Source organism: Plecotus auritus (assembly GCF_963455305.1).
Source record: "Plecotus auritus genome assembly, chromosome: 8".
NCBI classification, from domain to species: Eukaryota; Metazoa; Chordata; class Mammalia; order Chiroptera; family Vespertilionidae; genus Plecotus; species Plecotus auritus.
The window spans coordinates 6,081,287-6,096,647 of record NC_137782.1 but is presented as its reverse complement, the minus strand read 5'-3'; the positions used below and the strand labels follow the sequence as shown (position 1 = coordinate 6,096,647).

Here is a 15,361-nt window from a genome sequence, read left to right as displayed (position 1 = left end):
GGGCCGCTGTGTCCCTCCCCGCACACCATGCGGACCTGAGGGCCGGGGCTGGCCCGCCCCGAGGGGACCAGCCAACGGAGTCTGCCCACCAGGCCAAGGGCGGGAGGAGGGACGGCCAAGGGAGACAGCTCCGGTGGGCTTGGTTGCCTTTCAGGAGGCAGGTGCCCTAGAGCTGACTTGGGGTTCCGAATGGCTTGTTTAGGGCTCCCCGGCGAGCCTCTGGGAAGCCGGCCCGCTGTGCCGTGGGTACCCGCCACGCAGCTTCTGTCGGGGCCAGCTTGACCGGTGCTTAGTCTTCTTGGTGGAGGACCCTTTCATGACAGTCCAGTCAAGCAAGCTTCCCGAGCACCAGCTCAGCCCCAGGCAGGTGCTGGGTGCCCTACCGAACCCCCACACAGCGGCCCGGCTGCCCCAGCCCCAGCCCCAGCCCCCCACACTCCCACTCAGCGCCTGCAGCCTCTTGCTCAGACCTCACGTGCTGCCAAGCCCCAGGAGGCGTGGGAACGTCCACCCGTGTCTGCCTGTCCCCCTCCCCCACCCCCCACCCCCCTCTCTGCCCACCCCTCTCTGCTTTGTCTCTGGGGTGCAGGGTGGAAGGAGGGTTCCTTCTTCTGTGGATAAAAAAAATACCCAGGGCTCCCCCAGTCTCCCACAAACACTCTTTTAAAAGGACCCTACTCACTAATAGTGTTCCATATCATTGTTTATATAGGCTAAACATGTGCACATGTGTGCGTGCATGCGTGTGTGTGTGTGCGCGTGTGTGTGTGTGTCTGTGCGCACGCGCACATACAAATGTCCAATCAATCAGAACCATCTAAGAGCCACTGTCAGCAAGTCGGGCCTGTATGGCCTGGCAGGTACCTTCAGTCTCAGGGTCCCAGCCTAATGTCTAAGACAGGAGAAGTGCCAAATGCTCCTGTGCGTTCATAAATATATTCATAAGTAAGCATCACTTAGCGTTCGACGACCGTCTGTTCTTGCCAGTAAATGACGGCGCCAAGAAAGGAGGGAAGGGACCGTCAGCAGCCATCACACTGCCCTCCGAGTTTCTCCCTCCAGATGTGCACATCGCCCGTTCTCCACGTTTTCCCAGCAACACGGCTCTCAGAACTTCCCCAAGAGGCGGTTGTAGGTGCCCCTTCCCGGCCAGGGCCACTGCCCTGGGCTCCTCTCCTGGGATCACGGGCTGCACTTCCATTTCCCGGGTGTGCTAAAGCCATCGACTCGGATACTCTGCATTGCCCGGCCCGGCTAGTGCTTCCCGGATGAAGCACACACACAGGTACATGTGAACCTACACATGCACACACCATGACATGGCTATGGGAGGAACATGTGACCAATCTTTCTGAACCTTGGCAGTGAAATATCCTTTCAAATTAAGCAAGGGCAGTAGGAGGACAGCAGTGAAGCAACTGCTTCTGGAACCAAGAGGTGGCTGCAGGTGCCGGGAGAGATGGAATTCGAATGGAGGCCCTGGCTTCTGGACTGTCTGAGGGGAGCGAGCTCCCAAGGGAATTTGAGTTGGGGAGTGGGCCAGCCGTAGAAAACAGCCCCTCCCTTTTCCCTGCTCCCACGTTGCTCAAACACATTTTCTCTGGCTTCCACAAAATGGTTAATATCGCAGTGATCTAATTATAAGGTGGAGAATGTTCTGGAAAGGAATCTAATTTGAATCATCAATGTTTATAAAATAATTAAGATAGACACTATCACGAGGGCCTAGCCAGCCTTGGGCAAACTACGGCCCACGGGCCGGATCCGGCTGTTCTATCCGGTTCTCTTGCTCTTCCCTCCGCTCCTTTACTTTGAATTTATATGAGTTCACACAAACACTCCATCCGTGCTTTTGTTCCGGCCCTCCGGTCCAGTTTAAGAACCCATTGCGGCCCTCGAGTCAAAAAGTTTGCCCACCGCCCTGACCAGTGTGGCTCAGTGGATAGAGCGTCGGCCTGGGGACTGAGGGGTCCCGGGTTCGATTCTGGTCAAGGGCATGTACCTTGGTTGCGGGCACATCCCCAGTGGGGATGTGCAGGAGGCAGCTGATCGATGTTTCTCTCTCATCGATGTTTCTAGCTCTCTGTCTCTCTCCCTTCCTCTCTGTAAAAAACCAATAAAATATATTAAAAAAAAAAAAAAAAAGTTTGCCCACCCCTGGTAGCCCAAGCTCTGGCACATAGTAGGAACTCAGTATTCGTTAAGTCCGTGTTTCTTTTACCGACCATGACTTTCGCTGCTGACCTGGAACACACGTTTTTAATCTTATGATTTAGCTTAAGCCTCTCTTTCTCTCGGAAGTTTTAGGGACTCCCCGTCTGGTGCTTCTGGTGCTTGCCCCTATAGCATTGCCTATCCTGCCTGCCGTTCACGGGTCCTCTGTGTTTCTGTGCTGTGAGCTTTGGACTGCAAGAACAGCGCCCAAGTAATCTTTATAGGCTCAGAGCTTAGCACAATAACTAGTAGTTCCTCAAATGCATATTTTTGAATGGAATGAATGAATGAAGAATGAATGAGTTGGTAGACAGATGGTTCTTCAATGTACCTTTTGCTATCTCCTGGGTTATAAAGTGAATAACTAGAGCTTACATTCCCATACCGAGTGTGTGTGATCTATATCAGAATCCACTTCCTAATAAATTCCCATGATGTAGACCTCACCCATTTCCTTCCTCCTTCCCTCAATCAGTTGGAACAACTGTGGGGCCAGCCTCTAAGGGAGTGGAAGCGATTTCACAATCGTTTGTGCTGTCCTTTTGCTCGTTCACCCACAGTTTCCATAGCACTGCCTCCCTGACCTTTGTCAAGGATTTTTATATTCACGAGTTTAGATAACATGTGTTGCTTTACTAGTTTAATCCATTTACAGAGTTGAGTGTTTTTCTAATGAGCCTTGTTAGGTGCAGAACAATGACTAGTACAATCTCTCACTCCCCGCAAAGATGCAACTGGGAAGACGTTGTGTTGGCCCTTAAGCAAGGGAGCATGGAAGCACCCATTAGCATGTTTCATCCGGGTGTCTGCAAACACAACACTTCATAAAACGGGGGAAATGTTTGGAATAGATGGTAGCTTTCATTCCCAGAGACGGTTTTACTTTCCAAAAGTGAAAGTAAAACTATTTTTAATGTCTAAACTAACATTCCAGGAAGTATCCAAAATAAAATAGTTGATATTATAATGACAATCACAATTTAGGGATAGATCAGTGAAAATATCCTAATTAAGATAAAAATAAGTCAGTTTTGCTTTAATAGCGAATAGAAGGGCTAATTTTAAGTCTCCAGAGCCTCACTGGTTGTTAGCTCCCCACCCCATGTAAAGTGCTCAGACTCTACCTGTAAATCAACAAGGACCTATTAAAAAGCTTGACACAAGCAGGCCTCGGATAGTTCCTAATGAAGTATGTCTCAGTCTTTGGAGAACTCACAAATCCCCCTTTGTTTAAAGCTAACATATGTCCTGCATATCGGGTGACATCTACCCTAGAAGCTGAAGAATCCTGATCTAAGGCACACCTTCCTCCCTCTCTCCCCTTTTCTTCCTTCAGTTCCTCCCTCCTGCATATTTCCGGTACCCATCACATGTTCTGCAAATTCCAGAGAAGTGAATTCCAGTCTCCCTTAGCTGGCTAGCATTCACTCATTTGTGCTACTAACACTTACTGTTTCCCTAATATTTCTAATTACTGTGTTGGGTATAAAAGCTAGAGCAGTACATGGGTGTGACCCAGCCGTAGGCCCTGAGCACCATGCTGGGCAGAAAGCTATAGAGATGACACGGTCTGGCCTCAAGGAGCTCACAGATCCTGTAGGGATGCCACCCAGAGACACTGGTTGTTAGCTGTGTCATGACTTGGCAAGTGAATAGTAAAGGCATGCCTCCCGTCCCGTGCTGGACAGAGGGGGGTGACAAAGCAACACGGGCTGTCGGGACACTCTCCCAGAGGCACAGTGTTGAACGAGGACAGAGAGAAGGCTCTCTTGCTTTTCGCACAGCCTGCAAAACATAGCACGTGTGCACGTGTTTGGTTTTTTCAGATTTATGCATCTTGAATTCACGTCCAAGACTTTGTCTCCAGTGGGACTATGGGAACCCGGCCCGTTGTGTGCAGAGCAAGATGGGGACGAGGGAGGAAGTGTTGACAACCTTCGGGTGAATTCAGAGCCTCCCCCAGCTCAGCACTGGAGTCAGACCATGTGAATTTCCTGCGGGATTTAATTTTCCAGATGAACTGTCCATGCTGATCAAGTCATCCCCAATGCACAGCACATTCCCACTTATTAGTAGTTTGCAGAGATCGTACAATCCAAATACGGCAGGAAAAGAGGGACGGAGCCTTTGCTGTAGACGATCAATAATCTCCATCAGGCACTGCCTGCTGCCAGACGTTGGATCGTTTGTCTGTTTCTGTCCGAGCGGCACTGGCCACATCGCTAGACCTTTGCAGGTGGCGGGATTAAACTAATGAGAGCATTTTAAACACTTTTGTTTCTCAATTACACTGACTGTAAAACTGAAAGAAAGTAGTAAAGCAAACAAACAAAGCCTCTCCAATCCCATGGCAAGGAATGCTCATGGAATATTGTTAAAGTGAGGCATCTTTCTTTCAGGTTTCTGTATTTTTTTCAACAGCATGTAATTGCTGTTTAAATTTGCTTCAATGAGTAAATATTTTCACAACTAGGTATTCTAGCAATGCCATGCTTTCAAAAGATCATTTATTTTGCCAGTTAAGATAACTCCACAGGCCGAAACCGGTTTGGCTCAGTGGATAGAGCGTCGGCCTGCGGACTGAGAGGTCCCGGGTTCGATTCCGGTCAAGGGCATGTACCTTGGTTGCGGGCACATCCCCAGTGGGAGGTGTGCAGGAGGCAGCTGATCGATGTTTCTCTCTCATCGATGTTTCTAGCTCTCTATCCCTCTCCTTTCCTCTCTGTAAAATATCAATAAAATATATATTTAAAAAAATAAATAAAAAAAATAAAAAGCTTATAACATTTAAAAAAAAAAAAAAAAGATAACTCCACAGAAAAGCACTTTACAGACAGAAATAATAAAAGGTAGCATAAACTATGATATCAAAGAATAAAAATCCAGCAGAAAAGCAATCTATAAAACGCAGGTGGATTTTATACATATGAAAGGATGCTGGGCCTGTATCATAATTAAATCAACGCCGATTGGAATGTTAACTAGATCCCAGTTGTTCACCTGCCGTATGGGCAAAAAGAGAAGTGTGAAAAGGGGTACAGTGTGATGATATCCATGAAAATGTACCCATCCTTTAGCCCTGATGCTTCACGTGGAGAGATCAATTCTACAGATAAACTCCTGGGGCGGGGTGGGGGTGGGGGGGCGCTATGTAACCAGAACAGCTGTCAGCACGTGTCCCCTTCTCTCCATCCCTAGGCCCCTTCCTGATTCAGCATCCATCGTCTCTCACCCAGACGCCCCCCCTCTGGTCCCCCTCTTTTCCCTCTTCTACCCACAACATCTACATCAGCCAGAGTAATCTTTTTAAACATGAACCAGATGATGTCATTCTACTGCTTCAACCCCCTCCAGTGTCCCCATCAAGCTAAGAATAAGACCCACACGCCTCCCCTGGTTTGTCCACATCCACCTCGCCAGCCTCCGCCCTCCTCCCCACTTCCCCTCCCCGCCTTTGGCCCTCGCCTCTGCCCCAGGCATGGAGGCTTCTCAGGCACACCCAGCTCATTCCCGCTTCAGGATCTCTGCATGGATTCCTTCCCCTTATTTTCTAACGCTGGCTCCTTCTCACCCCTCAAATTCTCCCTTAAGTACCATTCCCCAGTGAGGCCTTCCTGACCACCCCAGCCAGAGTCATATCCAGGCACTCCCTCTCTAACGCCGTGTCCCGTTTTATTTCTTTGTAGATCACGTCACGGCCTGGCTGTGTTCCCATGCGTCCCGTATCTATTTGATTATGTTCTGTCCCCTGTCATGTAAGCACTGTGAGAGTAGGGACACCATCAGCGTAGTTCCGGTATATTCTCAGCAACCACCTAATGAATGTTTGTAAGGTTTGTTGAATGAGTTGATACATGGCATCAGAAGGCATGGAACACACTGCAGGACAGCCGTCACATGGAAGGAACACTGGGGGGCTGTTACAAGAATGTGGTGTGGGTAAGCCAACGTTGTGCTGTGGCCAGGACTGCTCCATTGCACCTGGTCGGCCCTGGGTGTCCCCTGGACCTCATCTCAGACCCCGCTGCTCCTGGTCTTCCTGCTGCTCTTGATTCTCCCTGCACCGGGGCCTCCCGGCCTTTGCATTTCCTGTTCCTGCATCTCCATCCTCCACGGCTCGGTCCCCTCAGTCTTCTACTCAAAAGCCACCCACTCAGAAAGGCCTTCCCTGACCGCTCTCAAAGCCCCTCGCCCTGTCCTTCCCCGCCCTCTGACCCTGCTTTACTTTGCCTGGTACTTGTCCTTTCAAACAGAAGTGCCTGTCCAGTTGTGAACATGTTGCCTATGTGCTTCCCCGGACCGGAACATTCCTTGTTGCTGTTCCTCACAACCTCCCCAGCAGGTAGAACACTGCCTGGCGTAGGGTAAGCCGCTGAAAACAATAGCTGATTGGCGGGGAGAAAATAAATGGATGAATTCTTGAGTGCAAAAAAGCGAGGCCCTAAACATTGTGCCCATTGGACATTGCTGCCATTTGTGTGAAAGGGAATGACTCCTCTGTATACTCTCTCTGGGAGGGAAACCAAGAACACAGTGCCAGCGATGGCCTCGGGGGAAGGATCCGAAAGGCTGCGGCTCAGGAAGGGGGGGGGGGAGACTAATGGGCCCTCCATACCTTATTTCTTATTTTTTTTAATGTATTTTATTGATACTTTACAGAGAGGAAGGGAGAAGGATAGAGAGCTAGAAACATCGATGAGAGACAAACATCGATCAGCTGCCTCCTGCACACCCCCCACTGGGGATGTGCCCGCAACCAAGGTACATGCCCTTGACCGGAATCGAACCCGGGACCCTTCAGTCCGCAGGCCGACGCTCTATCCACTGAGCCAAACCGGTTTCGGCCATACCTTATTTCTTATAAGATTGTATTTTTACCATGAACACTGATTACCTTTTCAAAACAAGGTAGAAGGATGTCACATTTGACAGTTTTGCAAGTTTATGTATGTAAGGCCAAGAGGAAATCAAGGCCCTCGTAAGTGTGACATCGAAGTGATAAATACCCAATCATCCTTTATTTAGCGACTTTATGAAGTTGGCACAGCCAGATGCCCCGCAGTTTGGGTGTTCGTGGACACTCTGTGGTTGTGGAGGGTTCCTGTGACTTTCTTAGGGAGAGGAATGCCTTCCTCAGCTATGACACAGGGAGGGAGTGGGAGTGTCGCTGTCCAGCAGGATAAGGCCTTCAAACACACAAGCCCCTGCCCATTGCAGATGCCAGGCAAAGCTTTGCCTCTGTGCCCGAGTCACGGTGAACCTGCTCACGAGGTTGAAATAGGTGCTCGTGGCTTAAAAATCTGCCGGTGGGCTCTACCCTCCCTTCCCTGGCTTATTTGCTCCCTGTTTTCCTTGCTCCTTCAAGCAAAGGTATCCTACTCTAAGAAAACCCACTATTTGAATACTGGATTTCTAGAAGAACAACAACAAAAAAACAACAAACACTTTAAAGGAGTGCCCACTTGCTTTAATTAGGATTCCTCTAAATATGAAAATAATAGACATTTAAAATATGATCTAACACAAAAAAACGATACGGGAATTTCAGGAACGCCGTCACTGAAGGCACAGGTGCTCGTAATGACTTGCTGGTTGGGCGCACGCACCTATTGAGAGTCGGCGGAGTGAAATGGATAGGAGCGCGGGTTGGGATCCGGATAGCCCTGCGTTTGGGGCCTCCCTGCCATTCGTTAAGCTGAGTGTGACCTTCAACAAGTGTCGTGACCTCTTAAAACCTCCGTATTTCTTAAAGAAGTAAAATGAGTGCGCGATGCCTCCCTTGTAGCTAGCTGTAGTAAATGAAAGATACAGGTAAATACAGGTAAATCAAGTAGAGGTATATTTTATCCTGTATTATATTTTATCATACGTTATAACATCATATGTTATTTCCTTCATTTCTTTTCTGCTTGCCTGAATGGGAGCAAATGAGTGGCAAGAACAAAACATGTTATTATATTTTCAGCAACATAATATAGGTACCTACATATAAACATAAGTGTGTGTGTGTGTGTGTGTGTGTGTGTGTAGATATAGCACCAGCATCGTACCTGTCACGTGGTAAACATTTGGTCAGTGGTGGTCACTGTTGTGAAAAGTAACACAAAATGCTCTCCACAAAGACTAACTTTATGCATGACATTCCGGGCTGTTTTATCGCACTGGTACAAGGAGGAGTAAAAACCTGCGGAACTGATGTTTTCATGGCCTTAAAGTGACGGGGAAACAATTAGCAGGCATATACGTGAACTGTGGCCGAGGTTCAGCTTGGAACAGTTGCTGACATCTGCTGAGTGTGCGGTGACTGGGACTCCACAGAGTAAATGCTGGGACTCAATAGCCTTTCCACGTTTGCTTTAGAGTACCACCTGTTCTTGCTTCCTTCATTCAAAATATCCAATGCAGCCAAAACCGGTTTGGCTCAATGGATAGAGCGTCGGCCTGCGGACTGAAGGGTCCCAGGTTCGATTCCGGTCAAGGGCATGTACCTTGGTTGCGGGCACATCCCCAGTAGGAGGTGTGCAGGAGGCAGCTGATGGTTGTTTCTCTTTCATCGATGTTTCTAGCTCTCTATCCCTCTCCCTTCCTCTCTGTGAAATATCAATAAAATATATTTAAAAATATATATATCCAATGCAAACGTCTCATTTCACTTCCCAGGCTAGAATGGAATTTCCCTCAGAGTGAGAAGAGCAAAAATGATACAAATGGCTCCACATTTAGAGACTAAATGAGTGTATTCCCACAGGTGACCACAGGTTTCTTCTTTTTTCGTTTTCTGGCCTCCCCCCCTCCCCCTTTTCCTTTCAGCACTTGTGGTTTGTTTAATAAAAGTTGAGAATTCTCACAAAGGGCCCCACAGACACGTGTGAGGAGATGCTGAGTCTGATTTGAAAGCGCCTCTCTCCTGCTCCCTTGAGTAAAGTGACCTTTTTAAATGGAGGGAAGTGGGTTTCGATGACAGTCATGATAAATGCGGTCATGTTCACTCAATAAAATAAGGCCCAGTGCATTTGAGGATAAATCAGTGGAATGTACAGCCCCACCTGTCTGTCTCCATCATTCATTTCCACTGTCACTTTCACAGCGGCTGATGGATCACAGTTGCTGTAAAATTAGACAGCCTTTAATCTCATTTCATCCTGATTAGCTTCTCTTTACCCTTTCCCTCTGACTCACTGACTGACACGCTAAAAACGCACACGGGGCCGCCTGTGAGCATGGAGCACAGACTTCTCCTCCAGCACCTGCGCGGGAGGGCGCGGCGAGTGTCCACCTCCAGGGAAGCCGGGGGAGGGTCAGGCCGGTCTTCTTCGTCATTTAAAAGGTGATCAGTAAGTTCAGGGCCTCCTGCCGCTTTGAACAGATGTTTGCCCTTGCTCGCTGCCCTGTGAATTTTCCTTCCCTTCAGCTTCAGTCAGAAACCAGAGAAAGTAGGTCTTTTGCAGAACACCAACATCGGTTTAATACAGATTCCTCTTCTAATGAATTCGGAGCCGTTTACATTCAGAAGAATTTCAAAGAGCTCGTGTGTATTTATAGCCTCGCGATTCATGGTAATAATTCAAAAGAGACAATAATTCAGGAATGGGAATACTGAAATGTTCTGCCAAGAAAGACAGCATACGAGGTTTAAAAACAAGAGTAAAAAAATGTGTCGATAAAGAGGAATACCTTCAAGTAGCCTTTCCATTAGAACTTCAGAGACCTCCTCCCTCCTTTTGAAGGTTTCAGTGGTTAGCCCAGTGCAATTGTTTCATTTGTTTGCATGAAGCATAACAGTAGGGGCTTCAGAATACGTCATCTATTATTTCCTTCACTTAATTTCTGCCTGCCTGAGTGGGAGCAACTGAATGGCAAGAACAGAATACAAGTACGGTTGTATTTTCAGAGACAGTGCTGTCTTATAAAGCTGGCCTTCCGGTTACAAAGAAGAGAACGCCATTTGTATTGCTCATAAGATGTGGTCGTTGAACGGGCCAAAAATTTTAAGTAAATATTGGAAGAGGGGCTGCCATCGGCAAGTTGGTTGTAGCCGGTGGCCTCTGTTTTTCCGCTCATTTCTCCCACGAGCAGATGGCCGTCAAGGCTAGGAGTCTGCGCTGACCGGCTGACACGATGATGAACTGGGGACCATCAGGCTGTTCATGAGACACATAACGCAGGGGTAGCGTCGTTCGTTGTTGGTGTTTTGGAACCATCCTCATAATCCAAACAATGACGAGTTCATTTGAAAAAGAAAAAGGCAAGGATGTTCAAAACCTATCCAATCTTAGTTGCTCAATGAACCCAGCATACACTCTGCTCCAAATGGATTCTAAGAAGCGAAGCTGCAGAGTCTATCTATCTGGTTGAAAGCGTTTCCCAAAGAGATAACCGGGGGTTGAGGGGGGAGGGGAAGGACATTCCCAAGATGACCCCCTGTGTCCTTCGACCTAATGAATGGACCTCCCAAACCAATGGCACACCCAGTCCCTCCCTACATTATCCCCGAAATCAGGGGTTTACATAGCAATGCCTTCTCCCTCGTGGCTGTCAGTTCAAAGAACGACGAATAGTCACAGTAAAAATAAAAACGTGATAAGATAATCAGAACTAGAATCGTGGAGTGAAATGCTTCAACAATCTGGTTTGCTCTTTCAGAAGCTGCATGATAGATTTCAAGGCTTTGCCTAGGAATCCTTTTCACTTGCATACCTTAGCCTGCCTAAGCACATTCTTAAAATAATAATAATAAGAAGAAAAACAAAATAAGATGAGAGAGGTGTGTCCTCCAGAACGGGTAGGGTGTCAGACAGGCACGCTCTCTCTTCCCCTCTCCCCCCCCCCCCCCCCACCCATTGGAGGGAGTGCCAGAGGCAGAGCTGGCCTTGACTCATATTGATTTCCCAGTGCACTGGTTCCTTAAGTGCTCTGCTGATCCGTGTCAGGCAATACGTTCCCTGCCCGAGCGTGCACATCGCCTCCGTCTCTCCTCACCTAGATTTAAGGTGCCCATATGATGAGCCGGACAAGGACATCATTTTACGCCGGGTGTCGCTGGGCCGCACCACCGCGCGTGTCATAACTGATGCTGCGGGCGGTCACATTTACCATGGGAGATGACACCGGCGGAGGTCAACGCCGCGCTGCTGGGGGGGGGGGGGGGGGGAAGGGGCGGGGGGGGGAGCACAGGTGTCCTGTTCTGGTTGCGTGTGTCTCCCAAATGAAAATGTAAATGAGAACCAACCCCGAGGAACCTGGCTTTCACGGGCTCCTGACTACCACCCGCTCCTCGCAGCCCGCACACCGGGGCAGGGAGCCGGGGCGGTGAGCGGGATGAATATTCGCGATGTTCTCACGGGTTTTATCTTTGTTCCAGAAGAGCTCCTAAGCAGAGAGATAGGCAGTGTGCGATTGTGCTGCTAATGACATTGTACAGGAAACTGAGCGTCTGCCTTTGGAGGAGGCATTAAATCAGCAGGACCTTAATTTAAAAACTGAACACTGGATGGAAAGCCGGCCTGCTGGGTGCTGGGGAACAGACAGCCACCCAGCACCCCGAGTGTGTTTACGGGGGGGACCGCCAGCAAACGGAGGGGGGCGGGGCCTCTGCATGGCCCCACGTGTGTGTGCAGGGTTAGCTCCTCCGGGAGGGAGCCCGCCCTGGCCCTGGGGAGCCCCAGTCCCCGCTTCAGAGCCAGAGCCCCACCCGCAGGCAGGGAGGGCTGAAGGGCTGCAAGCAGCGTGACAGGCTGTTCTCGACTCATTTGTGGCCGAACTTTACGTAAAACTCACCCAGAGGGGCCGGGCTTGCCGGCTGGGCGCCCTGCCCAGCTGCTGGCTCTCTCCTTCCCAGGGACTTGGTCTCAGGTTGTCTGCCCTTCGGTGAAAGCACAGACCTAGCGGGCCACGGGCAGGGGTTAGGATGGCACAGGTGACGCACCGTGTTTTCTTCTTCGTTGCAGTCATGCCCTACAACAGCGCCCACCACTGCGTCGTGGAGGTAGAGAACTTCCTGTTCGTGCTGGGCGGAGAGGACCAGTGGAACCCTAACGGTAACTATATGTGTTTTCTATGTTTTTCATATGTTTACTGATGTCAGAGAGGAAGGGAGACGGGGAGAGAGAGAAACATCCATGAGGAGAGAGGATCATGGCTCGGCTGCCTCCTGCAGGCCCCCCGCTGGGGATGGAGCCTGAAACCCCGGCATGTGCCCTGACCGGGAATCGAACCGTGACCTCCTGGTTCAGGGGTCCTCAAACTACGACCCGCGGGCCACATATGGCCCGCCGAGGACATGTATCCGGCCCGCCAGGTGCCGCTGCCTGTCCTGCTTAGCAGCCGACGCGTCCCGGGCCCGCAGTGCGCATAGGAATTTGTTCATAGTTTTTTTTAAAACTATAGTCCGGCCCTCCAACGGTCTGAGGGACAGGGAACTGGCCCCCTGTTTAAAAAGTTTGAGGACCCCTGTCTGGTTCCTGGGTCGGCCACGGAGCCGCACCGGCGGGGCCTGATGGTAACGACTGAACAACGAACGCAGTAGCCGTTGGCCCGCGAGTACGTGCGCCCGGAAGGGCCCTGGGGGCTGCAGCATCCTGACCGTGGGAAGTGAGTGTCTGTGCCGGGGCCGTGCAGGAGCCAGCGAGGTGGGCTGCGGGGAAGGAAGGTCAGGCCTGAGCTGGCAGAGGATGGCCAGCAGGGCACCCCTCGCGGGCTGCCTGGGGGCTCAGCTCTGAGCTGGCGCCGGCCCTCGAGGGATGGGTGCCACGGCCACCGGGCCTCCCCAGAGCAGGGGCCAGCGGCAGCGCTGAGAATCCCCCCACCTCCGCCACGGGCTCCCGTCTCGCAGCGTCATCATGCAGTTTCAGTCACAGCGACGCGAGATCCACTGCACAAAGCCTTCGCTGAGCTTCTTTGCGGCTTCTCTTACTGGAGGCCCGTGGGAGGTGGCCCGCCTTTCGGGGGCTCCCACCACAGCTCGCCCGCCACCCCGCCTGTGGATGTGGGTGCTTCGGACATTCACCGCAGAGAAGTGAAGCCCTTTGACACACTGCCCGAGCCGAACACGAGGGGAACCCCGGGCCTGGCAGAACACGCAACGTCACCCGGGTCTCGGGGAGGGGGAGCTTGCACGCGGAGGAGGAGCTGCGGTGGTACCTTCCGTGTAATAGGGATGCTTATGGCCGAGAAACCACAGAACAGCTTGCAGGTACACATTTTCACTTTAAAACGCCGAACATCCCGATGAAACGACAGAGGCCGCGTATATTTTAGCGCGAATGCTCTTTCAGCATCTGCACCAGGCAGCGTATGGAGAATCGGCACATCTGTTCACGCTGGAATATCTTAAAGGAGCCCCACCGGCCCCCCTCCGGCAGCGTTTCTCTGAAGCGAGGGCCCCTTCTTCCGGAGACCTGCCGTCCTGGTGGCTCGCGGCTTTCCTTGCTGGAAAGGGGACGTTCCTGAGCCTTGAGAGAACAGGAGCAAAAACGATAGGTCACCTCTCCCCTCCAACTTTTCTTTGAAGTGACGGCTTTGATGTTACAAAGGCCCCGCATGCACACAACCCCCTGCAAACGCCCCAATTGCTGCTGAACCCGTCCTTCCTCGCCGGTGATTTCCGCTGAACGGAGCATCTGCAAGGGAACGTGCCTCGCTGTCATCAAGCGTATCTGAGCAAAGATTCTGCGGGACCTTTTCCTTCAAGGCCAGATTAAAGCTGACCGCTGACCAAAGGCATGGCTGCAGGGCCCTGCTTCCGATGGCCGCCCTCTCGGCCCACCCCTTCCCAGGTGAATGGGCCGCTGTCACGACACCAGTCCCCGCGCCACACCTCCGTGTTCACAGAACCCTGTGACCTGCCATTCCTCTGAGACGGACCTTCATCAGCCACACGGGAAACCTGCCCCCGGCTTATCTCCCCCCAGAATGACCCGCAGCAGCTTTCTGTTCCACTTCCACCAAACACACAGCTCAGAGGGTCAGGTGGGCGATGAGGGCAGAGTTTAATGGACATATTCCTGCCTCTGCCTCAGAGAAGCACGGTTTTATCTTTGACTAATTCGGACTCCCACGAGACTGTGCGCGTGGGCCTCACTGACTTGCCTCCCCCGCCCCCGAGAAGAACAGCAGTTTTCTTGGAAGCCCTCCATGAAGATGCTGGGAGCAAAGACTCCAGAAGCATAGCACGGCTTGCCTGTGGGGGCGCCTGTCACCACCCAGCCAGCTCTGTGTGAAGACCCACGTGACATGTTCTTGTCAGACCAAAGTCTTGAGTCACTTTTGAAAGTTATAACTAATGCTATTCGTATGCTTTAAGGTATATCTTTTCTTTCGCTTTAGCTACTCAGAATTGAACTTTAGTGAACCCTTAAGTACTGTATTGTAATTTTACTTTTTAGTCTCGATATGGCAGCTCACTCTCTCTTTTTTAAACCTTGGGGGTCCCTCCTGCAATGCTGGGGCATCCTGTCCCTGACCTGTTTGGCATGTGACGTCATTTGGTGTAGGTCTGGGGAAATGCAGAGGAACCACCGATTGGCTCTCCCATGTAGAGGAGAATCGTTACCCTATGAAGCAAACAGCCCCGTCTCCTGTACCGTTAGGTCAACCTAAATCATTGGCTGAGGCCTTCTCCCAGGTGGGGGCTCAGGACGAGCAGGGAGGGGGCCTGTTCTGCTGAGAGCAGTTCTGCAGAGTGGAAGCAACTGTGGCCATGAGCACCCCACACTCACAGCAGGTGGGAAATGGGTGCACCAGTCTGGTACAGGGATCTGGGCTAGGAACCGAGACATACACTCACCACAATCCCTTCAGTGTTTTCCACGGAGCTCCACGTACCGTCCATCTGGTAAACCACAGCTGACCTTGTTGGCATTGAGAGTCGTATTTATTGAGTACTCATTTTTTGCCAGGAGCTTGGCCAAGCACTCACCTCATCATTTCAAGTAATGCTCCCAACCATGATTGTGGTTCTTCTGGAAGGAGACCTAGCCTGGAGAGGCTGAATAACTTGCACAGACACACCGCTCGCGAGAAGCTGAGCTGATTCAGTGTAGGCCTGTCTGACTCCAGGGCCTCAGTCTTGAAACCACTTCTTTTCTAGTCAACACCTGACTCTTCTCCCAGCCACCCTCTCTAATGGGGACTGGGTTTCTCAACCTTC

General features: G+C 50.9%; 1 protein-coding gene across 2 annotated transcripts in view; it reads left to right on the top strand.

Annotated features, from left to right (window-relative positions):
- Window positions 1-15,361, top strand: part of KLHL14 (kelch like family member 14) — a 103,735-nt gene that overhangs the window by 67,738 nt on the left and 20,636 nt on the right. For both annotated transcript variants that reach the window (XM_080684212.1, XM_080684213.1), the window contains exon 4: window positions 12,162-12,251. In XM_080684212.1, coding sequence (XP_080540338.1) covers window positions 12,162-12,251 — 90 coding nt within the window. The remainder of the gene's footprint in view (window positions 1-12,161; window positions 12,252-15,361) is intronic.